Genomic DNA, 25837 nt, shown 5'->3' with positions numbered 1-25837 from the left:
CATAATTTATTTTTCTATCTCTGTAGTTGGTTAGCAGACTTCAGCTCCCAGTCCCAATTAGCGCCACTTGTTTTCATTAAATACCCACGCTGTTGGTTTACTCTCTGTACTTGCTTTGGCCCTCAGGGAGGTGCACAAGTGTGACAGAGCACATAGCTTACATAATACCCACTGCCTGACCCTTTACAGAGGATGATGGTTGGCGCCTGCTCTGTGCTGTCCAGCATGGTGCCGTATGCCTGCTAGGTTTTTGTTGAATGAATATTTGAATTAAAATTGGATAAAAATAAAACCTGAAATAACAATATGTTGCAGAATTTTATATCCTGTATTTTTATTGTTGTTCTGTTATTGTAAGGTGGTTCTTAAATGTCCAGTGTAATTTCTCACAGGTAACATCATAACGTTGAAAATTACCATAAACATAATATTTTAAGAAGTGCCATTAATATAACAGATTATTTAGGTTTATTTGTACTTTCTGCAGCAACTGGGTCTGAGCCTATGTATTGGTCCAGCTTCATGACCAGCAGTATGCAGCTGGCAAAGGAGTGTCTTAGCCAGAAGCTGACAGATGAGCAAGGAGAAGCATCCCAGCCTTTTGAAGGTCTGGAAAAGTTTGCGGAAACCATCGAAACAGGTTTGCATCCTGAAGCATCTTCCCAGCCCAGGCTCTGTGTGCTGCTCTGGGGCCTGGGACCATTCTGTTGTGGTGATTTTAAAAGGATTACTGTTTTCACTTCAGTACTTCAGAACCCAGGCTGTTTTAAACATTCCATTCAGTTTGATTGCATACTTTCGTTCCTGGGTTTCCTTGTTTAGTTTTTTATGCTTGTAGGAGGGTCAGACTAGAAAGCTATGGTGTCCCAAGTGTCTGTGTGATATAACTTTAGGGCATGCTTATGGGGCACAGCGTGTTTTACAAAATTCAGACTCTGGGGATTTAAAAGGAAAGAAATCTGCCTTTGTAATTTTCTTATCAAACTGATTTCTTTACTGAGAGTAGATGGGCAAACAGCAGTGATGAAGCACTTGCCCAGCATGAAGGAGGCCCTGGTCTGGTCCCCAGGAGGAGGTGGGGTGGAGACAGGTTCTTACTTGTGTACTGCGACTTTCCCTTGATGATTCCTTGTTTGTTCTAGTACTAAGAAGAGTGAAAGTCACTTTTATAGACACTGTGTTAAGAATTGAACATGTGCCAGAAAATTCCAAAACTGGAGCTGCACTTGAAATCCGAGTAGAGAGGTAAGATTTTTTTTGTCTGGAAACTCATGATTTCACTTTGATTCTGACAGTACACTTCGACAAGGGGCAATACTAAATTAATATATTGCATACTTTCAGAGTAAAGTACTACTCTCTGAGTTTTCCTCTCATCCCATTACTGAAACTGTAAGCACCAGTTAGTGTGTAATTATATCCAGTGCTGTGTTGAGCTTGCCTGAGCAGTTTTCTTAGTTAATTTGAGTGCCACTGTGTTGAGGCGCTTTCACAGAGTGTCCACTATTCCCATGTGTGCAGTGCAGTGTTTGGGTGCATTTGGTAATGTGAAAGACTCAATTCATGGTGCTGGGTTTGGGTATTTCTTTAGTGAAAAAGGATGATGATGGTGTTTGTTTTGAGGATTTTGTGAGGATGTTTTTAAGGTTAAATATCTAATTTATTTAAGTCAAACATGTTGCTTTTATTTTTTATGTCTATTCACTGGAGTTCTAACACAGTATTGATTTGAGGTAGTTATTGCTTAGCCACAGCCATGTTATATGGCCTCCCAACAGAAATGTACGTGGTTCAGTGGCTAAAAGCATTTCCTGCTCTTTCAGAGGACCTGAGTTCAGTTCCCAGCACTCATGTTGAGCAGTTCACAGTGGCCTACAGCTCCAGTTCCATGGGATCCAGTGCCCTCTTCTATCCCTTCTGGGCACCTGCATACATGTGGCATGCACTAACAGATACAATACCCATACACATAAATGAAAATTAGAAAACAATGTACAACTGGGCGGTGGTGGTGCACGCCTTTAATCCCAGCACTCAGGAGGCAGAGCCAGGTGGATCTCTGTGAGTTCAAGGCCAGCATGGTCTACAGTGAGATCCAGGACAGGCACCAAAACTATACAGAGAAACCCTATCTCGAAAAACCAACCAAACAAACAAACAAAAAAAACCAATGTACATTGACTGCCAAAGACCCTTTATGTGTGCATCTATTTGAGGCCTTTCCCAAGGTTTGTACAGATATTTTTGTGGTTTCAGTCTTTAACAAAGATAAACCCATGAGTAAAATAGTTGTTGTTACAGACCATTGGAGTTAGGGTGCATTATATTGGGTGGTATAATAAAACAGTGACATTCAATTAGAACTATGTTAAATATCTCATTAAACTGGAGGTTACTAACACAAGAATTCATGACAAAGTTCTTCATAGTTCTGACTTGACAAATGGGGTCTTACTGTGGTTCTTGGCTGATAATCCTAGCACTTGGGAGGAGGAGGGGGCAAGAGAAGGTTGGGAGGTTTGTGAGGGAGATAAGGATTGTCCCTCAGGTTAACTTTATGAAGTTATTCATTTTTCCCTGAAATTGAAGAGCCCTGTGAAGTTCTTCTTTCTTTCTTTCTTTCTTTCTTTCTTTCTTTCTTTCTTTCTTTCTTTCTTTCTTTCTTTCTTTCTTTCTTTCTTTCTTTCTTTCTTTCTTTCTTTCTTTCTTTCCCTTCCTTCCTTCCTTCCTTCCTTCCTTCCTTCCTTCCTTCCTTCCTTCCTTCCTTTTTTTTTTTTTTTGGTTTTTCGAGACAGGGTTTCTCTGTGTACCTTTGCGCCTTTCCTGGAACTCGCTTTGTAGACCAGGCTGGCCTCGAACTCACAGAGATCCGCCTGCCTCTGCCTCCTGAGTGCTGGGATCAAAGGCGTGCGCCGCCGCCGCCACCACCACCCGGCTTAGTTCTCTTTGTTAGATTTTAGGTCTCTGTCTTTGTGAAAATTTTACATTACTTATTTAAATATTTAGTGCAGTGATACTGACATATGTTATAGACATCAAATGTTCTTATGTTAATTATAATAGTGAGTTTTATTATATTTTCATGCACGCACATAATGTGCTTTAACATGTGTGAGTGCATGTGTGCATGTACACCCACACATAGACACACAGTTACACAATTATTCTCTGCTGTCTGTTCCCACTCTTTCTAATCCCCCTATTTCTTTTTTTCTTTTCTTTTTCAAAACAGGGTTTCTCTCTAGCTTTGGATCCTGTCCTGGAACTCATTCTGTAGACTATGCTGGCCTCAAACTCAGAGATCTGCTTGCCTCCTGAGTTCTTGGATTAAAGGTGTGTGCCACCACCACTGGCCTAATCAATCTTTTTATTCCCAGTTAAATATAATTCTTTTGCTAGGCAGTGGTGGTGCACACCTTTAATCCCAGCACAGTAGAGGCAGGCAGATTATCTGTGAGTTCAAGGCCAGCCTGGTATACAGAGAAGTTCCATGATATCCAGGGCTATACAGAGAAACCCTGTCTCAAAACAAAACAAACAAAAGTCTTCTGAGACAGACTCTCATGTAGCTCAGACTGCCCTTGAACTCCTGGTCCTCCTGCCTCTACCTTCTCTATGCTGGGCATAGTCTTAGGGGTGCCAGCACTGCTTCCTTTAAAAAACTGTTGCAAGTGTGTTTCCTTGGACTTGTGTCCAAATGTCCTTTTGTACCTTTCAGAACCGTGTACTGTGATGAAACTGCTGACGAGTCCTCAGGCGTCAATGTGCATCAGCCCACAGCTTTTGCTCACAAATTGCTGCAGCTCTCTGGAGTGTCTCTCTTCTGGGATGAATTTTCTGCTTCAACAAAATCTTCCCCAGTGTGTTCAACTGCACCAGTGGTAAGAAAATTGAAACACAATCCCCCGGACAGTGGTGGAGGTGTTGTTCAGTTGGTAGAGGGCTAGCCTAGCATACATGAAGTCCTAGGTCTTATCACCACCCTTGGGAGGTAAGAGCGGGAGAATCGGGAGAATCAGAGATTCAAGGGCATCCTCAGATAGTGAGTTCAAGGCCAGCCAGGTATATGTATACACAGAGACTCTTGTCTCAAAATACCAAACGAAAAACCAGTCCAACAAAACAACCCAAAACATGGTCACAGTTTTTTGGAAGTTTTAAATAAAGACTTTCATCCAGGTATGGGAGTACAGCACTTGAGAAGCTGAGCAGGAGGGCAGTCTGGGCTACTAGTGAGTCTCTATCTAGGAAGAAAGAACCCAGGAATTGTTAAGTTTTCTTGAATACAGCATTCACTAATGAGTTTCCCCATCTGGTTTAGCAAATCAGATGTTAATGTAAATATTCAGCTAATATAGCTGAGACCAGCCCCAAAGCCCTAAAGCTCTGCCTGGCCTGCTGGCCTGCTGCTCATTAGTTAATGGAGAAATGTTTTCTACATATCTGTAGTTAGAATGAGTCGTTAACATCTGGGGGAGCTAATCCCAGTGGTCAAGCCTCTGGGCATGCTTGTGAGGATTCTCTAGATTAGGTGGACAGGGCTTCCCTCAATGTGGGTGATGTCATTCAGTGGGATGGGTCTCAGACCACATAAGGAAGAGAGACTGAGCTGGAGCCTGCCCTCTGACTGTGGGTGCGGTGTGAGCAGCTGGCCTCCTGCCGCCTTGCCTTTCCCACCCTGGTGGAATGTGTGCCTGCACCTGAGCCAGAAGAAACCCTCCCTTCCTTAAGGTGCTGCTTGCCAGGTACTTTGTCACAGCCACTAGAAAAGGGGCTCGTGTAGGGTCTCGTCCCTTCACATGAAGGAGCGTGTCACCTTCCATGACTAATGGCTCTGTTAGTGAGCATTGTCATGGGAAGCATACCTTAGGTGATTTCTGTTATCAAGAGTTCTTATTCTTGGGTTTGGATACATGGCTCAATGGTTAAGAGCACTGACTGTTCTTCCAGAGGATCCAGGTTCAATTCCAGACACAACAATCTGTAATTCTAGCTCTAACGGATCTGATGCCCTCTGCTAGCCTCCAGGGACACATGTCATGCACAGACATGGATGCCCGTAAAATACTCATACATAAAAAAATAATAAAATATTTAAAAAAAACAAAGAGGAATTCTTAATTCTTTATCAAGCATGGAATCCTTTTATAAGTTGGTAAATCTATAATTTGCCTTTTATATCACAAATTGGGTCTTTTTTTCCTTTTATTATTATTTATTTATTTATTTATTTATTTTTTTTGAGACAGAGTCTCTCACTTTGTCACTGTGGCTTAGGGTGACTTCAAACTGGTGATCTCTTGTCTCAACCTCCCGAATGCTGGAATTCCAGGCATTACTTCCATATTGGTTTGGTTTACACATTGTGTATTATTTGAACAGATAATGTATATGTGCAGTGTGGACCAGCACACACACACACACACACACTTGCGTGTACTGTATTTGGGGGCATGTGTGTGGAGATTAGAGGACAACTTTGTGGAGTCAGTTCTTCCATCCTTATGTGCATTGTGGGATCGGACTCAGGTCTCCAGGTTTGGGGCAAGTGCCTTTACCCACTGGGCCATCTTGCTGGCTCTGTGCTCTTTTCATAAAGTTTTTTTTGATGGCTTGTTTTTATTTCCAAGGTGCTGTACTAACATAGTACAGCCTCATTTTAGCCACAAGATAATGGTATGTCTAGTGTAATGATGCTGTTTTGCATGTCAAATCCAAAGATGACATTTATATACACCCTGACTCATTTATGCTGAAATATTTTAAATAGTTACTTTATTTTTATTACATTATTGTAGGAAACTGAGCCAAAGCTGTCACCTAGCTGGAACCCCAAAATTGTTTATGAGCCACACCCACAGCTAACTAGAACTTTACCAGAGATAGCACCCTCGGATCCAGTGCAGATTGGAGGGCTAGTGGGCAGGCTGGAGTTGAGTCTCACTCTGAAACAGAATGAAGTGCTTCCGGGAGCCAAGGTCAGTATTGTTTTGTTTTCTCTTCACAGTGGCTTAGTGCTTGATTGCTATGAGCTGTCTTGTGACTAAGTATCTATTCTTTTTACTCTCAATGGTCCAGCCCAGATTTTCCTTCCTGTTTTGCCAACTGCTCTCAGGTTAAGAAGTCCTCTACCAGGGCTTCCCTTGCTTCTTTCTGAGGAGGTCATTAATGGAGCAGATAGTGTAGCTAGCTGTAAATGCTGCAGGGACTGCCCTGCTGTGGCAACAGCCTTGGGAAACCAGCACATATGTGTCTTTGGGGAGCGCATATGCCATTTCTTAAAGAAGCAAGTGCCATGAAAAAAGCTTTTGTGGTCTGTTTTAGCTGGATGTAGTCTTCTACATTCGTAAGCTTTGATTTCAATGCAGATAGAAAGTTTTGCGCACTGACTAGATTTGTGTAACTATTCTCTATGTTGCTTTTAGAGTTCTGCATATTAAGGGACAGAAGAATGAGTGGTAGTTTTGTGTGGTGGTGTTATATTCCAGTTTCAGACAGTATTGGGTAGTTGGAGATACTGTTATTCTTGCCTATACATTAATGTTTTTGCATACTAATTTGAGTATTTGTATATTTTCTTTAATGTAAATGAATATTATATGGGAAAAGTAAGTTCTGGAGATCAACACTGGGCAGCATAGAGCTTAGAAATGGCAACTCAGAATAGATGTAACAGGGCAGCATGGGGCAGCACACCAGGGTAGGCTTTAGTCTCTTCCAGCATTCCTTAAACCCGAGCCTTTCAGCTGTGGGTTCAAATGTCGCACGATTTTCTGCTCTAGTTTCTGAGATAGTGCCCCTGGAGTCTGTTGTATATCACACATTCAGTTTTAGTGGAGTTTTTAGGAAATTATTGAGACGGAAGCAGGGGACTGCTTTGGTTGAATTTAGAGAAATTTGTATTACCTTACACTGTGTTGAAAAATGCTTAGTTGTTATTTTCAGTGTTTTATATTTTCAAAAGAAATCAATGAGTACTTTGTTCTTTGTATTTCAAATTCAGGATGTACCCATAATGAAATATTCCTATGACAATTAGAAGCTAAACTACTGATCTTCCATCCTAATGAAAACCAGAGACTGTATGTGCTTTCAGTCCAAGAAACAAATGTGTCTAGTAACAGAAACACATTTGCCCACTCTGGATGTGGCCTGGGTGTCAGCGGTCTGTAGGAGCCCCACAAAACACTCAGTCTGTAGGCACACCAGGAGAGCCATGTCGTAGAAGGAGTAAGCCTTGCATTTGTGTCTGCCTAGATTCAGACCTGGCTGTGGGGCTGTGACCTTTGCTTTGTGGATCTGTTTCCTTGTCTGTAAACAGTAGCAGTAACAAGAAAGCAGGAGCTGTGTGATGGCTCGGTGCTCACCACACAAAGTGAGACACACGGGGACAGTGTGCATCGAGAACAAGAAAGGAAGCACCCATTAGCACTGCTTTCTGCCTGGGTTCCGGCTGTGGCTTCTAGCCTCCTGTGCAGGAGAAAGTAGTGTCCATGCAGTAGGCCACTGAGGGGCATGCTGTGGAGTCCAGTGTGGCCGGCCCTGTCTTACGGACCCTGACGTCATTGATTTTGAGGACTTGGTTGTTCTGAAGGGTGATGAATACCGTCTTGTTGCTGTGTTCTGTAGTCTCCAGAAGACTTAGAGACAGACGGCATGGCATTGGACTTGCTGACATGGAATTTCTCCGGACTTTCCCTCCTGCAGCCACAGTTGCTGGTCTTTATGCCCTTTTGTTGAGACTGTGTGCATTAGGTGAAACTGCCCAGCACCAATAGTGATACTTACCTCAATGCCCTGACAGCTCTCCAATTCCTGGTAATGAACTTGTACTTATTCCTAACTGTTCTTATGTTTTTAAGTTGGATGTTGATGGACAGATAGATTCCATTCATCTATTCCTGTCGCCAAGGCAAGTACACCTGCTTTTGGATATGTTAGCAGCTATTGCTGGACCAGGCAAGTATGACTGTTATGATTATTTCCTGTAATTCTTGAAACTCTTAGGTGAAAATATTAACATAGATAGATGAGAATGTGTTATTTTGGGGGTATGTGACATTAGAGGTGTATTTTAAGTAGATGTTCTAATTTCTTGATTGGATTAGATCTTTGAAACTGTATTATGCTGTAAATTTGCATTCAGGTTATTTGGTTACATTCATTTTAAAAATTGTTCTGAGTCAGGCAGTGGTGGCTCATATCTCAGAGGCAAGAGGATCTCTGTGAGTTCAAGGCCAGCCTGGTCTACAAAGAAAGTTCTAGGACAACCAGGGCTACATAGAAAAACATTGTATCAAAAAACCAAAACAATAGCCAGACAGTGGTGGTGCATAACTTTAATCCCATCACTTGGGAGGCAGAGGCAGGCAGATCTCTGTGAGTTCGAGGTCAGCCTGGTCTACAAAGCGAGTTCTAGGACAGCCAGGGCTACACAGTGAAACCCTGTCATGAAAAAACAAAAACAAAAACAAAAATGCAAAACAAAACCCAAATAGCAAAAATCATATTTTTTGTACATAGTGAGTTGCACACATTGTTTTTAGGTACTTACATCTTCTAGAGGTGAGAGTTTAGATACAAAAACCAAAATTTTTGTCCACAATGAGTCTCACACACTAGGCACTCACATCTTAAGTAGAGGTGAGAGTTTACATTGTTGGCTACCGGCTTCCCGCTGCTGCTTAGACCTCAGATTGATGTAACCAGCTTTCTGCTAGTGTGGTCAGCTTGCCATTGCTTAAGTGGGGTTTTAGAAAGAAATGTTTAACTAACTACAAATTGAATTGTTCTTTCTTTTTATATATTTGTAGAAAATTCTAGCAAAATAGGGTTAGCTAATAAAGACAGGAAGAATCGACCCATGCAGCAGGAAGACGAGTATCGAATTCAGATGGAATTAAACCGATATTATCTGAGGAAAGATTCCCTGTCTATGGGTGTATCTTCAGAGAAGAGCTTCTATGAGACAGAAACGGCTCGCACACCTTCTAGCCGTGGTAAGCAGCGCAACTCAGTCCTATGTCATCCTACAGGTGGAATTAGTCTTGATTTTGCCTTCTATGAACAAAAGGCGTGTAGCAATGGAGAACAGAGACACGGGGGCATTTACTCTTTCCTGTCGGCCCGCGAGCAATGCAGTGATACACCGCACTACCATTTTCAGGTGTGGTTGGTCTAAGCAATGGCATTTTTCCCTAAGGGAAGTCAGTTTTTGAAAAGGTAGACCGACACATAAATAGCTTGGGAATAACTGTCATTACTTCATTGTGTGTTCATGTGATTGTGTGCAGCAGACAGCCCTAAGCAGGAAGCATTGCTAGTCTCTCCATCTTGTTGGTGCAATTGTTACCCAGCTCACTGTACATTACAGGGATTTTTTGACCACATAAGCACTAGTGTAAATAGTAAAAATACGGAGAAGTGTGAACCAAATAAAAAGTAAAGCCTACTGAAGATAGAACTTTGAGACATAACAAGCTTGATTTATGTGAGGTCAGACAATCAGTAGAGAGAAGGCACTGAATTGTCATTAGAATTCTAAATGTCTCTGGTCCCTCTTTCCATCTGGAAAATAGCTGTTTCTGTAAGACGCCAAAGACTGCAATAGAGTTACAGAATTTTATTTTTTGCAATTTGGTGCTGAAGATGAAACACAGGGCCCTGTGTGAGCTGATGCCATTTGAAAATCTGAATTTTTACTTCTAACTTGCCATATGACAACTAACAATTTGCTGTATTGCTGCATGTCATGTAAACCCACAGAGGACTCGGGGAGGCTCGACCTTTGCTGACTGTGCAGTTGTGTGTTTACTGTGCTGCCAATGGCCATGCTCAGACACTACTCACAGCTGTGTCTCGGGTAGTAGGAGGAATATTCTTTTTTATTTATTTATTAAATTACACTCATGATATTAATCACATTTGTGGTATTCACAGACTACATTAGCAGTATTCATTCAATTATATATATAATATACATATATTTAAATATTTAATTTTAAATGTCGAATGTCATTTCTTGAAGGGGGTAGGAGGTCTTAAATACAGGCTTACAGCACAATGGGAGGACCCCAGAGGGCAGAAGTTCGCTACTGATGTTTTACAATCTTGCATCTAAGCTGTTAACGCCCATTATTCAGGATACACAGACAAGGAACTTCCCTTAAGTATTCAGGAGGGTGGAACCTGGCAGGGAATTAGCATTGGGAGGATATCAAGGTCAAGGTCAGCAAGCAAAGCAACAGTTACCCAAAACGGGGGCCAGGGCTCTGCAGGTCCCCCTTTTATTAAAAAATGAGCTTCTGACTTGGGTTGCATGGGATGTCAGCAGGTCACCTTACCTGTCATGGAGACGCCTGCCCAGGCCACACAGGTGCTCTGTCTTAGGTTGTTGAGTGCCCCCCAGGCATTACCCGTCTCTGAATACTCATTATCATACCGGCTCAATCGTGTGTGAGCTGCATGGTTAATTGCTGCCAAAGATCTCAAAGTGGCACTGGGCTTGCAATCTGTGTGTTCGATACAGAAAAGACCAACAGAGGTCCTATCTCACCCATAGCCAGTAGGCTAAAGGCAACTGAGCCAGGGAGGAAGATTCTTTAGTGTGTCTAAACTTCTTGAAGGAGCACATGGGTGGGATGTATCATGACGAACTCTAATTCTCTCCAGAAGAAGAAGTTTTCTTCTCCATGGCAGACATGGACATGTCTCACAGTCTGTCGTCTCTTCCACCCCTTGGGGACCCTCCACACATGGACCTGGAGTTATCCCTGACTAGTACATATACAAACACACCTGCAGGATCACCGCTAAGTGCTACTGTGGTAAAGTATTACTCCATTTCTTCTGTTTTTCAGAAGGCACTTCTGAGATCCTACACTTTGTTCATGTATTTCAAACCAATCTTTTGTAGCTGCAGCCAACTTGGGGAGAGTTTGCGGACCATAAAGAGCAGCCTGTGAGAGGGCCAGCATTCCCATCTGATTTGGTCCACCCGGCGCCTTTACAAAAAGCAGGTTAGTGTCTACCAGAGGCCTTGAAAATTAAAGGAAAAGTGTGTATTTCTAAGATAATGTGTTTTGCTTTTTCCTTCTCCCTCCTGTCAGAATAAACATCTGATCCATTTTCTATCTCTCTCTCTCTGTATCACCTATGTATATCTCTGTCTGTCTGTCTACCTGTGTCTCATCTATTATCAATCATTCATCTATTTATTTTTTCTTTGCTCCTGGGATTATACCCAAGGCCTTGTACATGGCAAGCCTGCACTCTGTACTATCACATTTTGTATGTATGTCTTTCATAATGTCTCTTTTAGTCTTGGACAATCACAAAGTTTAGAAAGAAAAGAATAATTGAACAGTTCATTGGAAAATATTTTAGAATAGTTATACTTATTCATTATATTCTTTTTGTTTAATTTTGTTTTTGAGATAGGGTCTCATGTAGCACAGGCTGATAGCTGTGGTCTCACTTGATCTTTTTACCTCCACCTCCTGGGTGCTAGGTTACTAGGTGTGTACCACCATGCCTGGCTCTCATTATAGTCTTTATATATTTGAATACATAGATATTATGGAAAAATACCATACACTTCATATCATTGCAATTTAAAGCTTTCATTCAACTGTCTGATTTGTCTCTGTGTGTTTATGTGTGGTGTGTGTGTGTTTATGTGTACCTGTTTGTGTATGGTGTATTTGTGTGTGTGTGTGGTGTGTGTATGTGCATACATGTATGTTTGTGTGTAAGTGTATATGCACACATGCATGTGTGTGTTTGTATATGTGTATGTGTAGGCATGTTTATGTGTGTATGTGTGCTTGTGTGTATGTGTATGGGCCTGTGTGTGTTTATGTGTGTATTCGTGTGTACCATTGGGCATAGAACCAGAGGCCTTGACTGTACCCAGCCAATGCTCCATCATTATACTCTAGCTTCTTGACTCTTTTTTTCATTGTTTTTATAATGTTTGTTTAAAAAAAAAGTTTCAGTTTCGATTCTGCATTTCCCTCCCCAGGACTGGGGATTAAGCTTAGTACCTTGACCATGCTAGGCAATTGCTTTACCACTGTTCTGCACTCTTGATCCTTACTCTTCAAAATTTAACTGGAAAATTGGCAAGCTTAAAGGAGAATTCAGTGTGCAGCTTTTGGTTAATCTTGATTTTTTTTTTTTTTTTTTTTGAGAGACAGGGTTTTTCTTATGTAGCTTTGCGCCTTTCCTGGATCTAACTCTGTAGACCAGGCTGGCCTTGAACTCACAGAGATCTGCCTTGCTCTGCCTCCTGAGTGCTGGGATTAAAGGTGTGCACCACCACCGCCCGGCTTTGATTTTTTTTTTTCTAACAGTTTTATGGTGCAAAAAATGTGTTCACACATTTCTACGTACTGAGATGGACTCTTGTACTTCCGAGTCCCGCATACCAGATGAACAGGTTAGCTGTCTGTTTAAGGTGTTTTGAATTCTGACTTAGAGAATTCCATGTATTTCAGCTCTCCCCTCTAGGTCTGTGTCAGTGGATGAATCCAGGCCTGAGTTCATCTGTAGACTGGCTGTGGGCATCTTCTCAGTCTCCGTGCTGCACATCGATCCTTTGTCTCCAGCGGAAACCTCTCCGAACGTCAATCCATTGACACCCATGGCCGTTGCGTTCTTCTCTTGTATAGAGAAGATGGACCCAACCAGACTGTCGACAGAAGACTTTAAGGCTTTTCGAGCAGTCTTTGCAGATGCTTGTTCACACGATCACCTCAGGTGAACTCTCCTTGTTACTAATGATACATCAGAAAGAGCCTAATACACACTGTAGCATCTGTCTACCTCCCTGTTTTGGTTTTCAGTGGCTAACGAGTGAAATTTACTGCAGTCTTACAGAGATACATCCGTAGGGTCTCTCCTTCACATTGTGTAGTGTGGGAATGATGCAGATACAGATCTAGATAGTTTGTAGCTCCCTCCCTGTTCTCGCCAAGTTTGTCTTACCACGTTTTGCCATCATCCCTGCTATCACTATTGAAATGATGGAAATGGTTCTTTTTGGCACTGGCAGTGGCAGAGATGATGGTGGTTCTGAGGGCGGGACCGATGCTAGACCATGAGGTGGGGAGTAATAGCAATCCTGGGCTGAGAGTATGAATGCTTCATTTTCTGCTGATTCTTACAGCTGTGAGCCGTCGTGCAATGAGGCCTAAGAGATGAGCCGACTGAATTGGAGAATATAGGGTTAGCATGCAAATACTGCATACTTTAATATAAATGTATTTTAGAGAATGCCTGTATATGGAGACAGGATCTCATGATATAGTCTAGTCTGGCCTCAGACTTTCAGGCAGCCTTAGATAACCCTGTCTTCCCTGTCCTTTGGCCCCTGCCTCCTGTGATGAGAGGTGTGAGCCACCGTCTTGGTTTTAGGCAGTGCTGGGGGTTGGACCCAGGGCTTCATGCATGCAAGGCTAGTGCTCTACCAGCTGAGCTAAACCCTTACCCCCAGCTTAAGGTTATGGTAAGCTAAATTTTCTGGCGTGTCAGAACTAACATGTGAAGTAGTTTTTGGACCCCATCCAAAGATACTCTAAGGGTTAGGGCAATAGTACTTCAGATTACATTGTACGAACATTTCCCTCAGTTGTATCAAAGTTCCAGATATCTGCCAGTAGGACTCTGACACAAAACCTGTGAACCCCGCCTGCTGAAGTTCAGAGTACTGCATGATTGTTGTTCAACTCTCAAAACACCAGTCTCAAGCCATCAGCTTCCTGTGTCATCTTCCAGAGTACTGGGATTTCAGGTGTTCACCACCATGCCCCGCCAGAATGATATATTTAGATACTTTTTTTTAATTAAGAGATTTTTCTATTCCCTTTACATATCAACCACAGATTCCCCGGTCCTCCCTCCTCCCACCCCCCACCCCCACCCCATTTTTAGATAGTTTTAAGAACCCATTTCATAGATCTGAATTTTTTTTTAAAGTTTTTTTGTTTTGTTTTAAGACAAAGTTTTGCTGTGTAACCCTGGCTGTCCTGGAACTTACTATGTTCTAGACTGGCCTTAAACTTACAGAGATCATCTGCCTCTGCCTCCCAAGTGCTGACATTAAAGGCATGTGTGTGCCACAATGCCTGGCTGGATCTGAGATATTTTATCCACTGCAGTTTGGAGTGTGGAAGAAGGAAGGACACTGTTGGGCAATACAGGCATCCTGGGAAGTTTCCCATGGTAAAGATTTAAGGAGTAGGAAATGTGAAGCTCATGTCCTTAGGGATGTTAATGACCACTAACAGCTTGAACTTGTTAGAGTAAGCATGTGGTTATTATACTAACATTTGCATGTTATTCTCTAGGCTTATGTATATTATTTAATTGAGAAGCATTTGGAGACTCTGAAATGCTCTTTTTTTTAATGGTAGATTTATAGGTACCGGCATCAAAGTGTCCTATGAGCAGAGACAAAGGTCGGCTTCCCGGCATTTTAGCACTGACATGTCCATTGGGCAGATGGAGTTTTTGGAGTGTCTGTTTCCAACGGATTTTCATTCTGTCCCTCCCCACTACACAGAGGTAAATGCTGGATACCCCTTTGAGATGGTTTTTTACATTTAATTTGCTTTTTTAAAAATTGAGTGAACAACAATAATTTTCTTTAAAACATGCCAGCATCACAAAGTGTGTGTGTTATTTTTTATCTTTGTGATTGTTGAAACAAATCTTAAAGTATGTCATTCAAGGTTCTTCTATGAAGCTAGTAAATATTTTAAATGAAATGAGAGTTATCCGAGGAGGCAGGCAGGCTGTGAGCCTGCTATTTTATTTTGTTTTCCAAGTTTTTTCTTAGATATTGATCTGTTTGAACCCTTGTCTCATATGAGGTGCTGAGTCTCACAGAAGTTAGCTGCTTGAGTGAGGCTGACGTGGCTAGAGAGTGACACAAATGATGTTTGGGGCCAGCTTTTCTGACTCGGAGAGCTCTTCCCACTACAGTACTGCCTCTGGATTTACATGATCGATTTCAGCTTAATAGCCCGGCTTTACCACGTCTCCATCCTTGTCTTTAGCTTCTAACGTTCCATTCCAAAGACGGGACTGATGGCCATCTCCCCGTGTGTCTGCAGCTTCACTATAAGCACTCTGAGACTAGAGGACCCCAGGTGAGAGACCTCTGCGTGGCCACCACTGCAGATGGTTTGGTTTGTGTCACAGTTGTTAAGTTTTTAACTTAGTTTTATACTTTTGTTAATAATTGTATGTGTGTGTGTTTTTTTTTCCCCAAGGGTAATCAAGCAAGACTGAGTTCAGTTCCTCAGAAGGCAGAATTACAAATTAAATTAAATCCAGTGTGTTGTGAACTGGATATCAGTATTGTGGATAGGTTAAATTCCTTGCTTCAACCACAGAAACTCACTACAGTAGAGATGATGGCGTCGCACATGTATGCATCATATAATAAACATATTAGTTTGGTAAGTATGTATAAAGTTGCACATAAGCATGTACTTATTGGGTTTTCTGAGAAAAGTCCTAATAGATTAAATAGACTATATTAGAACAATATTATTTATAATAGTAAAAAAATAGACACTTTAAATTATTTTTTACTTATATTTTTAAATTTTTTTTTATTTTTTGAGACAGGGTCTCTACATAGCCCTGACTATCCTTGATCTCACTTTGTAGACCAGGCTATTCTTGAACTCTAGAGATCTGTCTGCCTTTGCTCCCCAAGTGCTAGAATTAAAGGCATGTGCCACCATACCTGGCTTAAAAATTATTCTTATTTTTCATGCATTCTGACCTAAAACTTGAGAAGTAGCCAGAGATGATTTTGAACTCTTGATCCTTCTGCCTCTACCTCCCTAGAGCTGGGGTTACAGTGTGCACCACCTAGCTCAACGGTGCACCTTCTTTGCCCTGATAATAACCAGGTAAGGTTTGCTAATTCTCCTGGGAGACATTTCCTGCTTCATTTCTGACAGGGTGTGCTGTGTGGTATCAGCTCCATGAAGAAGGCTTCTCAGGAAGAGTTAAGGGAGAAGTAGAATGTCTTTCCATGCAAACTTTTTTTTTAACCTTTTGAGATAGCATCTCATTATTGGCTCAGGTTGGTCAGGAACTTATGTTCATCTTGCCTCAGCCTTCCCAGTGGGAAACTTGCATGCATGTGCTACTCTGTCTGGCTTCCCTTAGACTACTGTTAAAACTAGACTGATGTGCAGAAGAATGACTAGACACAACAGCACAGCATTGGATTATAGCACCATTGCACTAGACTTCTTTTTCTGCCCCGGAGAATACTGTAACAACTTCATGAAGTTTTGTTTTCATACATTTCATAAACTTGAACGATAATAACTAAAGCCCAAATAGCACAGGATAGCTTTTGAGAATGAAGAGTGGTGCTGGGCATCACATTGCATTGCTTTTGCTCGGATCTGGTATGTGGAGTGGACTTGTAATGGTGCATTGGGAGTTGGAATGTGTGGCCTGTAGGGCCAGGTCCAGCCTGAGAGGCAGCTGTAGTGCAAAGGACTCAATAGAGCAGTGAGTGCCCGTGATCACGGTGCTCTGGGGTTGAAACAGGAGGACTGTCATTTGAGACACGCTTAGGAAACATGAGACTCAATCTAAAATGACAAGGAAAAGGGCAAAGACATTTTATTTCCTGATTGGTTTGCCCTTCAGTCCTGGTGTTTAGTCTAAAGCAGCATTCTTTATCTTCCATGGCTGCCTGTTGGTAGTTAAGTGTATAGGCCGGTCTCTATTTGCTGTTAACCTTGGCTGCATTGGTCATCTGTCTCCCTCCCTCCCTCCCTCCCTCCCTCCCTCCCTCCCTCCCCCCCCCCTCTCTCTTTCTTTTTTATTTTGTGTGCATTAGTGTTTTGCCTGCATGTAAGTCTGTCTGTGTGAAGGTGTCAGATACCCTAGAACAGAATTACAGACAGGTATGAGCTGCCATGTGGGTGCTGGGACTTGAACCTGGCTCCTGGAAGAGCAGTCAGTACTCTTTGTTGTTGTTTTGTTTTTTGTTTGATTTTTGTTTTTCGAGACAGGGTTTCTCTGTGTAACAGTCCCGGCTGTCCTGGATCTCACTCTGTAGACCAGGCTGGCCTCAAACTCACTGAGATCCGCCTGCCTTTGCTTCCCAAGCACTGGGTTTAAAGGCATGCACCACCCACCAACCAGTTGTTAGTTCTCTTAATCGCTGAGCCATCTCTCCAGCCCCATCCCTAGGTTTCTTTAGTGTGAGAGTGGAGCTTGTGTTAGGAAGCCAAACAGAAGAGATAGAATAGATCTGTGAAAATCCTGGTGCCTAACTTTAGGAAGAAGGGGAATCTGGTAGAAGGGGGAGGGACTTGGAAGAAGAATGAATGGGAACAAAGCATGCTGACATGTGCGGAAGATGCCAGGGAAAAGCCCATGGCCTTAGATGCTTGCTTTACATGTAATTGTAAATCCCAGTCTGCCGTGAGAAGGGAGCTTCCTGAGAAGCTGGACACTGACTCAGAAGATGAATATTGAAGCCTTTGTTAGTTTCAGGACCTTTTATGAAAATTAGAAGTTGACTTGTATTTGAATAGTATGCTTTTGACTGCCTGGGGGAACTCAGGAGTCCTTTAGTGAACACTTGGAACCTTTGTGTGCTAGGCTCTGAACATAGGCGTGGAAACAAAGATGAGTAACACTGGCCTGTGTGTGTATATATATATATATGACTGCAGTCATCTGAGTTCACACTGGATCTTTAGGGCAGCTGAAAATGGGCAAATTCTTCAAACTGAGTGTTGACTATGGTAGTGGTTTTTAGCCTTATTGGATTTGTTAGGCTGCTTCATACCTTTTCTTTCTCTTTAGATTATAATAAGATATGTAGGGAAATGTACTGCCTGTCTTTATTTTTACTTACTTATTTTTATATGAAGATTCAGCTATTGCCCCAACAGTTACATTTGAAGCTTCATTGTACGGTAGTGGTTTGTGTGAATTGTATGTGGGTGCATTGTGGCGTGTGGGGAGTAGATAACATGAAATGCTAAGCACTGCTGTGATTTATGTTTCAGCACAAGGCTTTCACTGAAGTGTTTCTAGATGACACACACAGCCCTGCAAATCGCCGGGTGTCTGTACAAGTCGCCACCCCAGCGCTGCATCTTTCTGTTCGCTTCCCCATTCCTGATCTTCGGTCAGACCAGGAAAGAGGACCCTGGTTTAAGAAGTCTCTTCAGAAGGAGACCCTCCATTTAGCATTCACAGATCTGGAGTCTAAGACGGAGTTTGTGGGAGGATCCACCCCAGAACAAACTAAACTGGAACTGACTTTTAGAGAGCTAACTGGTAAGACTGAACACACCTGTGGAGCGTAGACTATGTGTGGAACACTGCTCTTGACAGCATCCAAGATGGCAGAATTGGGAACACTTAGAGAACAGAGCAGCAGCTTTCCCCCAGAATTGTGTGGAGATGGAGCAGAGTGGTGGCACACGCCTTTAGTCTCAGTACTTGGGAGGCAGAGGCAGGCTGAGTTTTGTGAGTTCCAGGCCAGCCAGGGCTACACAGAGAAACCTGTCTTAAAAAAAAAAAAAGATGCATCACAATGATTTGCTTTGGTGAAGCTCTTATTTTCTGTAGGAATGTAGTGTTAGCCTTTTTTAGCATTGCTTTCTGTTTATTGTGTGGCAGAGGCTGGGCAGTCTGTATGCTGCTTCCTGCTGGGTCCTGTAGTAGCAGGTCACATCCATCCTGTCATTTCCTTTAGTTGTTCCCACCATATGCTAGATTTCCTGACCTGTGGGCTGAAGAGCATGTGTCTCCCAGCTCATGGGTAGTCAGGCCACTCTGACACCAGAGCCTGAGTTCTCAGTCACCACCTAAACTCACTCCTGTGACACCTGTGTTAAACCTGGCTAAGACCTGGTGTGTCCTGTGTCTGTGGGTCAGTGAGCAGGGTGTGTGGAAACTGTCCTCGGATACCAGTGAGGGGACTCACACCCCAGGCTTGGAAACTGTCCCTTGTCTGTCCTGATCTCTGAGTTTGGCAGGTTTTTGGAGATACTTAAATGGGCACTTGCCAGTTACTACCTCATGAGATGATATTTAGGTACACTCTGCCCTCCCTTATCTCTGTTGACATGATACTCCTGATTTAGAGGGAAACAATGAAGGGCAGTGCAAAGCCAGTGTGGTGGAGTTACTTCGCATGTACAGAGTGACACTGGAGTCTGTTTGTGTAATTATGTTTACAGTGGTCAGTTAGCTGATAAGCTTTTCTTTGTTTTTTTCTGCCATGCTAAGGACCGAATTCAGGGCCTTATATGCTGGGCAATTACTCTACCTCTGAGATATAGCTCCAAGCCATAAACTTTTCTTCTGTGAAGAAGTGAGGCTGGAGAGATGGCTCAGTGGTTAAGAGAACTTGTCAAACCATGAAGACCCAAGTTCAGATCCCAACACTCATCTAACAAGCTGAGCGTGGTCACCCTCATATTCCTGAAACCACAGTGCTTGGGAGTAGAAAGTGGTCCCTGGAACTTGCTGGCTGCCAGCTTAACAAAAAACATTCCAGCTCCTGCCTCAAAGGAATGAGATGATGAGTGACAGAACAGTTACCTGATGCCCTCAAATACGCACAAGGAAATCATTACCAGCACTCAGTAGGTAGAGGCTGACATTGGCTGTGTTATAATTATGTGTCTTACACATGAAACACTAGTCAAGAATTTTGAAGAAAAACTGGCATCTTTTTCTGAACATTCTGCCTAGCACAGGCCACATTAAAGCAGGAACAAATGAATGAGTGGTGTAGAGCATGAGGGTCTGTCTGAAGAGTTCTGAATGATCTGGTCTTCAGCATTTGAGAAGGAGCACATTGCAGTAACGCCATCTCGGTTGTGTAGGGTCATTCCAGGAGGAGAAGGGAGAGCCATCTGTCAAATTTTTCCATGTGTCTGGTGGAGTAGATGGAGACACAGCCTCATCAGATGACTTTGACTGGCCACGGTAAGCAAATGCAGGGCTCTAATGGGATTTTCAAGAAGTTAGACTTTCAGTTAGCCAAGGATATACTGCTAATGTTCTTTTATTTGCTTGAGTTATATGCTGAGTTATATATATACTGCCTGTTCATAAGTGGGTTACAGCAGGCATGGGCATTATAAGTCAGTCTGATTGTATTAACATTTAATCAGTGTTCATTCTGTAAATTTGCATCAAGTAGAAATGTTGCTGTTTATACTTATGTCTTGATTTTTCAAATCATCTTGTCAATCAGAATGGTACTGAAAATAAATCCACCAGCCATGCATTCCATTTTGGAGAGAATAGCAGCTGAAGAGGAGGAAGAGAATGATGGTCACTACCAGGAAGAGGAGGAAGGAGGGGCTCATTCCCTGAAAGATGTCTGTGACCTGAGGCGACCAGCCCCATCTCCCTTTTCCTCTCGTAGAGTTATGTTTGAGAATGAGCAGGTAAAAGAGAAGTGTGAGGACTCTGCAGGGCGATTATCCCAGCCACAGAGAGAGGCTTCCATGCTTCCCTCTTCTCCCCTCCCCTCCCCTCCCCACTCCTTTCCCTCCTTTTCTCTTTGTGTCTCAGGTTAGTTTTGAACTTTGTTCCTCTTGCCTCTGCCTCTGAGTTGTGAGATTACAGGCCTGTGCCGCTACACTTGGCTAGTTCTTTATTTTTGAAAGAATACTGTATGTAATCCTAGCACTTGGGTGGTAGAGGCAGGAGGATTGCAAGTTTGAAGCCAGATTGGGAGACATCTCAAGACCCTGTTGAACAAATAATAATAACACCATCAGCAAGAAACAACAGTGACAAATAGCAGTAACAACAACAAAAAGAATCCGTGTATTCCTTGTACTAGTTTGTAGCACCAAGTTTGATGTCTATTTTTCTTGATATATGTTCTCCCTAGTTAAAGGTCATGTTTATCTATTTGCTCACGTGGTACATGTTATAGTAATTTTTAAAATGCTGCTACTATTTTAAACATAGATTGCATCTTTTATGCTTTTTCTCACACTAAACCATTCTGTTTTAGATGGTGATGCCGGGAGACCCTGTAGAGATGACAGAATTTCAGGATAAAGCCATCAGCAATTCTCACTATGTGCTGGAACTTTTGCTACCAAATATCCACATGACACTGCCCAATAAAAGCTTTTACGAGAAGCTGTATAACAGGTGAGTTTGAATTGCTATTTTGTGCACTGCTGCTGCTGCTGCTGCTGCTGCTGCTGCTGCTGTAGCTGTAGCTGAGTGTCCAACCTGTGCCTGGTGCCTATTGTAGAAAAACAACAGTAACTGCATGATCAAGAACTCCCAAACAACCAGATGTTGTGGCACAAGCCTTTAATCCCAGCCCTAGGGAGGCAGAGGCAGGCGGATCTCGTGAGTTTGAGGCCAGCTTGGTCTACAAAGTGAGTTCCAGGACAGCCAGGGCTACACAGTGAAACCCTGTCAAAAAACAAAACAAAACAAATCACAAACTCCCAAACAGCAATGACAACAAAAACAATTCACATATTATTTGTGCTAATTTGTAACTCCAAGATTGATTAATAAGTGCGTTTGTTTGTGACATATCTTCTCCCTCTTCCAGCCTGCAGCTGCCCATTGGCTGTGTCATTGGGCTGCACAGTGCTGAGAAGTGCTATTTCTCAATCCATGCAGTGGCATATGAAGAGCATTAGGAGAGTTGAGAACCAGGCCAGCAGGTACTGGGGTAGAGTTAGGTTTTCAGAGTCACTGTTCAGAAAGTGTCTCTTCCCAGAATTCAAAAGGCAACTAGTTAAGTTTTTTCAGGTTTGCTTATACACTTTGTAAGCAAAAATTTTAATTTATTGTGTTTCCATACTCCAACACACCTACCCAGCAAATACAGTGAAATGGAATTCTGGGTCATAGACTTTGATGACTTTGGATACTTCAGTAGCCTCTATCAGCCCCAGTTCCTTCATCTGCCAAATGGAGATGATACCAGTGCTCATCCAGAAGGGCCGGTCAGAGGAGTAAATGATGTAATGACAAGATGATAGAACAGTGCTGGCCTATGGTGAGCTCTCAGCCGTGTTCTGCTGTTGTTACAGTTCCTGCCCTTGAGGGACTCAGAGCAAAAAGGAAGTGCGTAGTCTCACCATCTCTAGCGCTCACTGCAAACAAGTTTTCATTCCCCTTGTCGTCAGAGACTATCCACTGTTGCTTCTGCAGTGGGTTTGCTTGCTGTCGGTAGCTCTTGGTGCTAAGGCTTAGGGTTTCTGGGTCTCCCCATTGACTGGTTGTAAGTCTTAGGGTGCTGAGGTACATATTAGTTCAATGGACAGGACAAGCACACCAGGTCATTGGACATAGGAAGAGAACGTTAGCACTTTAAGTAAGGTTTTTGTTTTTGTTTTGTTTCTTTTTTAAACATTTATTATTCAAGTGCATGTGCTCTTGAGTGTGTTGTGCGTGCGTGCGTGCGTGCGTGCGTGCGTCTGCGTGTGTCTCTGTGTATACAGCTGGTGAGGCAGGAAGACAACTCTGGGGGTTGGCTCTCCTTCTACCACATGGATCCCAGGGATTGAACTCAGGTTAGGCTTGGTGGCAAGTGTGTTTACCTGCTGAGCCATCTCACCAGCCCTGTTTATTTTTTTAGTGAGTAGCAAACTTTTTTTAAACTGAGTATGGTGGCATACTCTGGTAATCCCAGCTCTAGGAAGGCTAAGGCAGGAGGATCATGATTTCAAAGCCAGGGCTTCCTAATAAGATTCTGTTTCAAAATAAAAACAACCAACCAAAGACTGTGTAGACCTAAATATAAACAAAGAAAGCATAGAACATGACGGATGAGAAACTCACAGAGCTTATGCCGTAAGCTCTGGTTTTGTTTAAGATACTGCAGGAAGGTGTGGCGAAAGAGAGCCCTTCCTAAGGAGAAGCTTCCTTTGCCTTCACTCTTCACAGTGATTGGCTCAGGCCGGAGTCTGGATTCATAGACCTTGGCTTCTTTGTCCTATAATAGAACGTAATGTTGGGAATGTAGCTGTCAGTGTGTTTAAGGGGCGTCATCCCTCAGTGCTGTGTCCCTGGTGTCTTTCACAACAGCACTTCCCGCTGTGAGTCAAGATGCTCATTCTGCCTCCCTCCTCCAGAGCCTGGAGCTCTGCAGCTGGCTGCACGCTGGCTTCCTCCAGGGGAGGGAGGACTGCCTCTTCTCTTGGCACCTCGACTGGTATTCACACTGGGCTTTGCAGTCCTTCCACGGGTCATCATCTCATCCTTCCCTCTCCAGCCCTGTGCTCTGTGACAGCTGCTCATCTGTGCACAGACTGAGATAATTAGGCATAAGTCCCTCTCAGGGAGGTGGCACAGAGGAGTCAAGCATTACAGGTGCTGTGATGGAAACAGATGACGTGAAGGAGGTGCTCAGACCTAGAGAATGCTGTGTCAAACTGCAGTTTTCCTGAAGCTAGGCAGAAGCACATCTTTGTAGGAGCAAGTATTTACTGAAGAGGCAGCATACAGCCCAGGCCTAGCTGTGGCTCTTCTAGTGTGTTCTTTAGGGGGTACATACATATCTCTCTCTCACTTTTTGTGGTCATGTATTCATCCCATTTCTTACCAGGGAAGCTAAGCTATCTGTTGGGAAAAAGCTATCTCAGATACTAGTATAGACAAAAGATTGAATTGAGAGCTGGGCCTTATCTTGAATGTCATACCAGCTTTTCTCCTGCTTGGCTGTGTGGCCTTGGAGAGATCACTTATGTTTTTATGTGGTGGTTTCTTCATGGGTAAAGTGAGAGGGTCTCTATGGCGCCTTAACAGTCTTCCTGCCATTTGGAAGGTGGGTGTTTTGGTTTGGTTTGGTTTTTGGCAGGGTCTCATTATACAGCTCTGACTATCCACAGACTGCTTCTTCCCCTTTGGATTAAATGCATACTTCACTACACCTGGCTGTGGGTTTTTATCATTAATTAGCTTCCTCCTTTAAAGTAGGCTTAGAGATGTGATTAGGACTTTGGGTATATTAACGTGGGTAACAGACATTAGATGAGTGTCTAGTTAGGGGTCTGATCTTCATTCCTTTATCTGGTTCTTCTTTGTAACCATGTCAGGTGCTTTCCTATTGAAAGCACAAAATTCCTGTTTTAAAAACTCCTTCACAGGATCATTTTTCAGTTCACCATTTAAAACCAGTAGGTAAAACTGATCATGTCAAGGAGGTTCTGAGTCTGTCTTCACCTTAGATGTTTCTTTCCTGTTTACTTTGCACTTGTGTTTCTAGGATCTTTAATGACCTGCTTCTCTGGGAGCCAACAGCTCCTTCCCCAGTGGAGACACTTGAGAATATTTCCTACGGTGTTGGGCTTTCGGTAGCCAGTCAGCTGATCAACACCTTCAGCAAAGACAGCTTCAGCCCCTTTAAGTCTGCAGTTCACTATGGTAATGTACTTTCTGTTGTTCTAGTATAAAGAAAGCGCCTCGTTCATATGTTAACAGAGTAGTAGTCCTTCCGATTGCAGAGCTAAAATGTGCCTCAGACTTTGTGTTCTGTTTGTGGTCTGTAATTTCTTTAGAAATTTCTATGATTATTTCCCCGGTTCTGTGTCTGTTCTGATAAGAGCTTTGCTGCTCGAATGTGTTATCTTCGGAATGATGGTGCACATGTTTGGAGTTCCCTTGAGAGGCCTCTCTCCCTGTCGTTCTGTCCTCTGGAAAAGTCAAAGTACTGTTGTGGTCATTTTTAAGCTGCTGTCCTGCTTAGCTGTCAGAATCTGTAATAGTAGGTCTTTTCCCTGCGTAGATGAAGACAGTGGATCTGAAGAAGAGACTTTGCAGTATTTTTCTGCTGTTGATCCCAACTATCGTTCCCGTAGGAAAAAAAAGTTGGACTCTCAGAACAAGAGCTCTCAGAGTTTCCTATCAGTCCTTCTGAATGTCAATCATGGATTAATGGCAGTGTTCACAGATGTAAAGGTACAGTTACACCATTACACAGTCTGTCGCAGTGAAGTGGGGTGAGATGGTGTCAGTGCAGGGGGGAAGGGGGAGTGGCGGGGGGAGGTGGGTGGCAGGGTTCTGAGATGCCAGAGAACACACTACTTTAGGAGCTAGCTTCAGTTGTTGATCTAAGGCTGTGTACAGGCCTCCCTTTGGAAAGCATGTGCTAATTCTTCCGTGAGGGCGGTAACCAACTTTTTCTTTCTTATTTTAAAAGAGTGTGAAGCATAGGCACTTGTACAGAGGACTTTCGTACTATACACAGTATTCAGTGTTTAGGCCCATGGTATTGATAGTTCAGGAGTTAGACTGCTTGTTATGCTTTAGGAGATTTTCCTAAGTTAGATTCAGAATGAGCATGCCAAGAAATGTTCTTCCTTTCTGCATTTAATAATGGTGGCTGGGGCCTGCAGCTCAGTGACTAGGAGCCCACCTACTGTGTGCAGAGTTTTAGGTTCCATCTCCAGTACTGGAATTTGGGGAGGAAATAAAATGATAATTTGTGTTTTTTTTTTTCTGGTCTTGTTGTTAGCAAGAGAATGGAGAGCCGATGGGAAATAAGCATGGTGAATTCTGGTTAGAATTCAACAGTGGCTCATTATTCTGTGTGACAAAATACGAAGGTTTCGATGACAAGCACTACATCTGCCTGCATTCCAGCAGCCTCAGTCTGTACCACAAAGGTAGGACAGCTGTGCGTTGTCCTCTCTGCCGTTTGCCCATTGACTTCCTATTTGATGGAGACAGCCTGTTGAGAGTACCGCTTTGATGTGAGAAATTGTTTTCTGTTGGGAGTTCTGGTTCTGTTGCCAAAATCATACAGACTAAAACTTTGTTTGTTTAGAGACAAGGTCTT

General features: G+C 42.9%; 1 protein-coding gene across 2 annotated transcripts in view; it reads left to right on the top strand.

The window, feature by feature from the left end:
* Atg2b (autophagy related 2B) overlaps positions 1-25837 on the top strand; it is a 67849-nt gene that overhangs the window by 11628 nt on the left and 30384 nt on the right. The window contains exons 3-21 of one of the 2 annotated variants that reach the window (XM_042261134.2): positions 488-640; positions 1143-1245; positions 3719-3881; positions 5799-5978; positions 7863-7959; positions 8814-8999; positions 10675-10826; positions 10916-11018; positions 12498-12759; positions 14415-14565; positions 15060-15152; positions 15276-15464; positions 18060-18333; positions 19893-19995; positions 20267-20462; positions 21041-21183; positions 24266-24423; positions 24785-24957; positions 25514-25664. In XM_042261134.2, the coding sequence (XP_042117068.2) occupies positions 488-640; positions 1143-1245; positions 3719-3881; positions 5799-5978; positions 7863-7959; positions 8814-8999; positions 10675-10826; positions 10916-11018; positions 12498-12759; positions 14415-14565; positions 15060-15152; positions 15276-15464; positions 18060-18333; positions 19893-19995; positions 20267-20462; positions 21041-21183; positions 24266-24423; positions 24785-24957; positions 25514-25664 (3030 nt within the window). Of the gene's footprint in view, positions 1-487; positions 641-1142; positions 1246-3718; positions 3882-5798; positions 5979-7862; positions 7960-8813; positions 9000-10671; positions 10827-10915; positions 11019-12497; positions 12760-14414; positions 14566-15059; positions 15153-15275; positions 15465-18059; positions 18334-19892; positions 19996-20266; positions 20463-21040; positions 21184-24265; positions 24424-24784; positions 24958-25513; positions 25665-25837 lie in introns of both variants that reach the window. The other variant, XM_042261133.2, reaches the window with a different exon arrangement.

This window comes from Peromyscus maniculatus, chromosome 14, assembly GCF_049852395.1.
Source record: "Peromyscus maniculatus bairdii isolate BWxNUB_F1_BW_parent chromosome 14, HU_Pman_BW_mat_3.1, whole genome shotgun sequence".
Taxonomy (NCBI): domain Eukaryota; kingdom Metazoa; phylum Chordata; class Mammalia; order Rodentia; family Cricetidae; genus Peromyscus; species Peromyscus maniculatus.
Note: the sequence above shows the minus strand (reverse complement) of the source record. Positions and strands in the feature narration are given on the sequence as shown.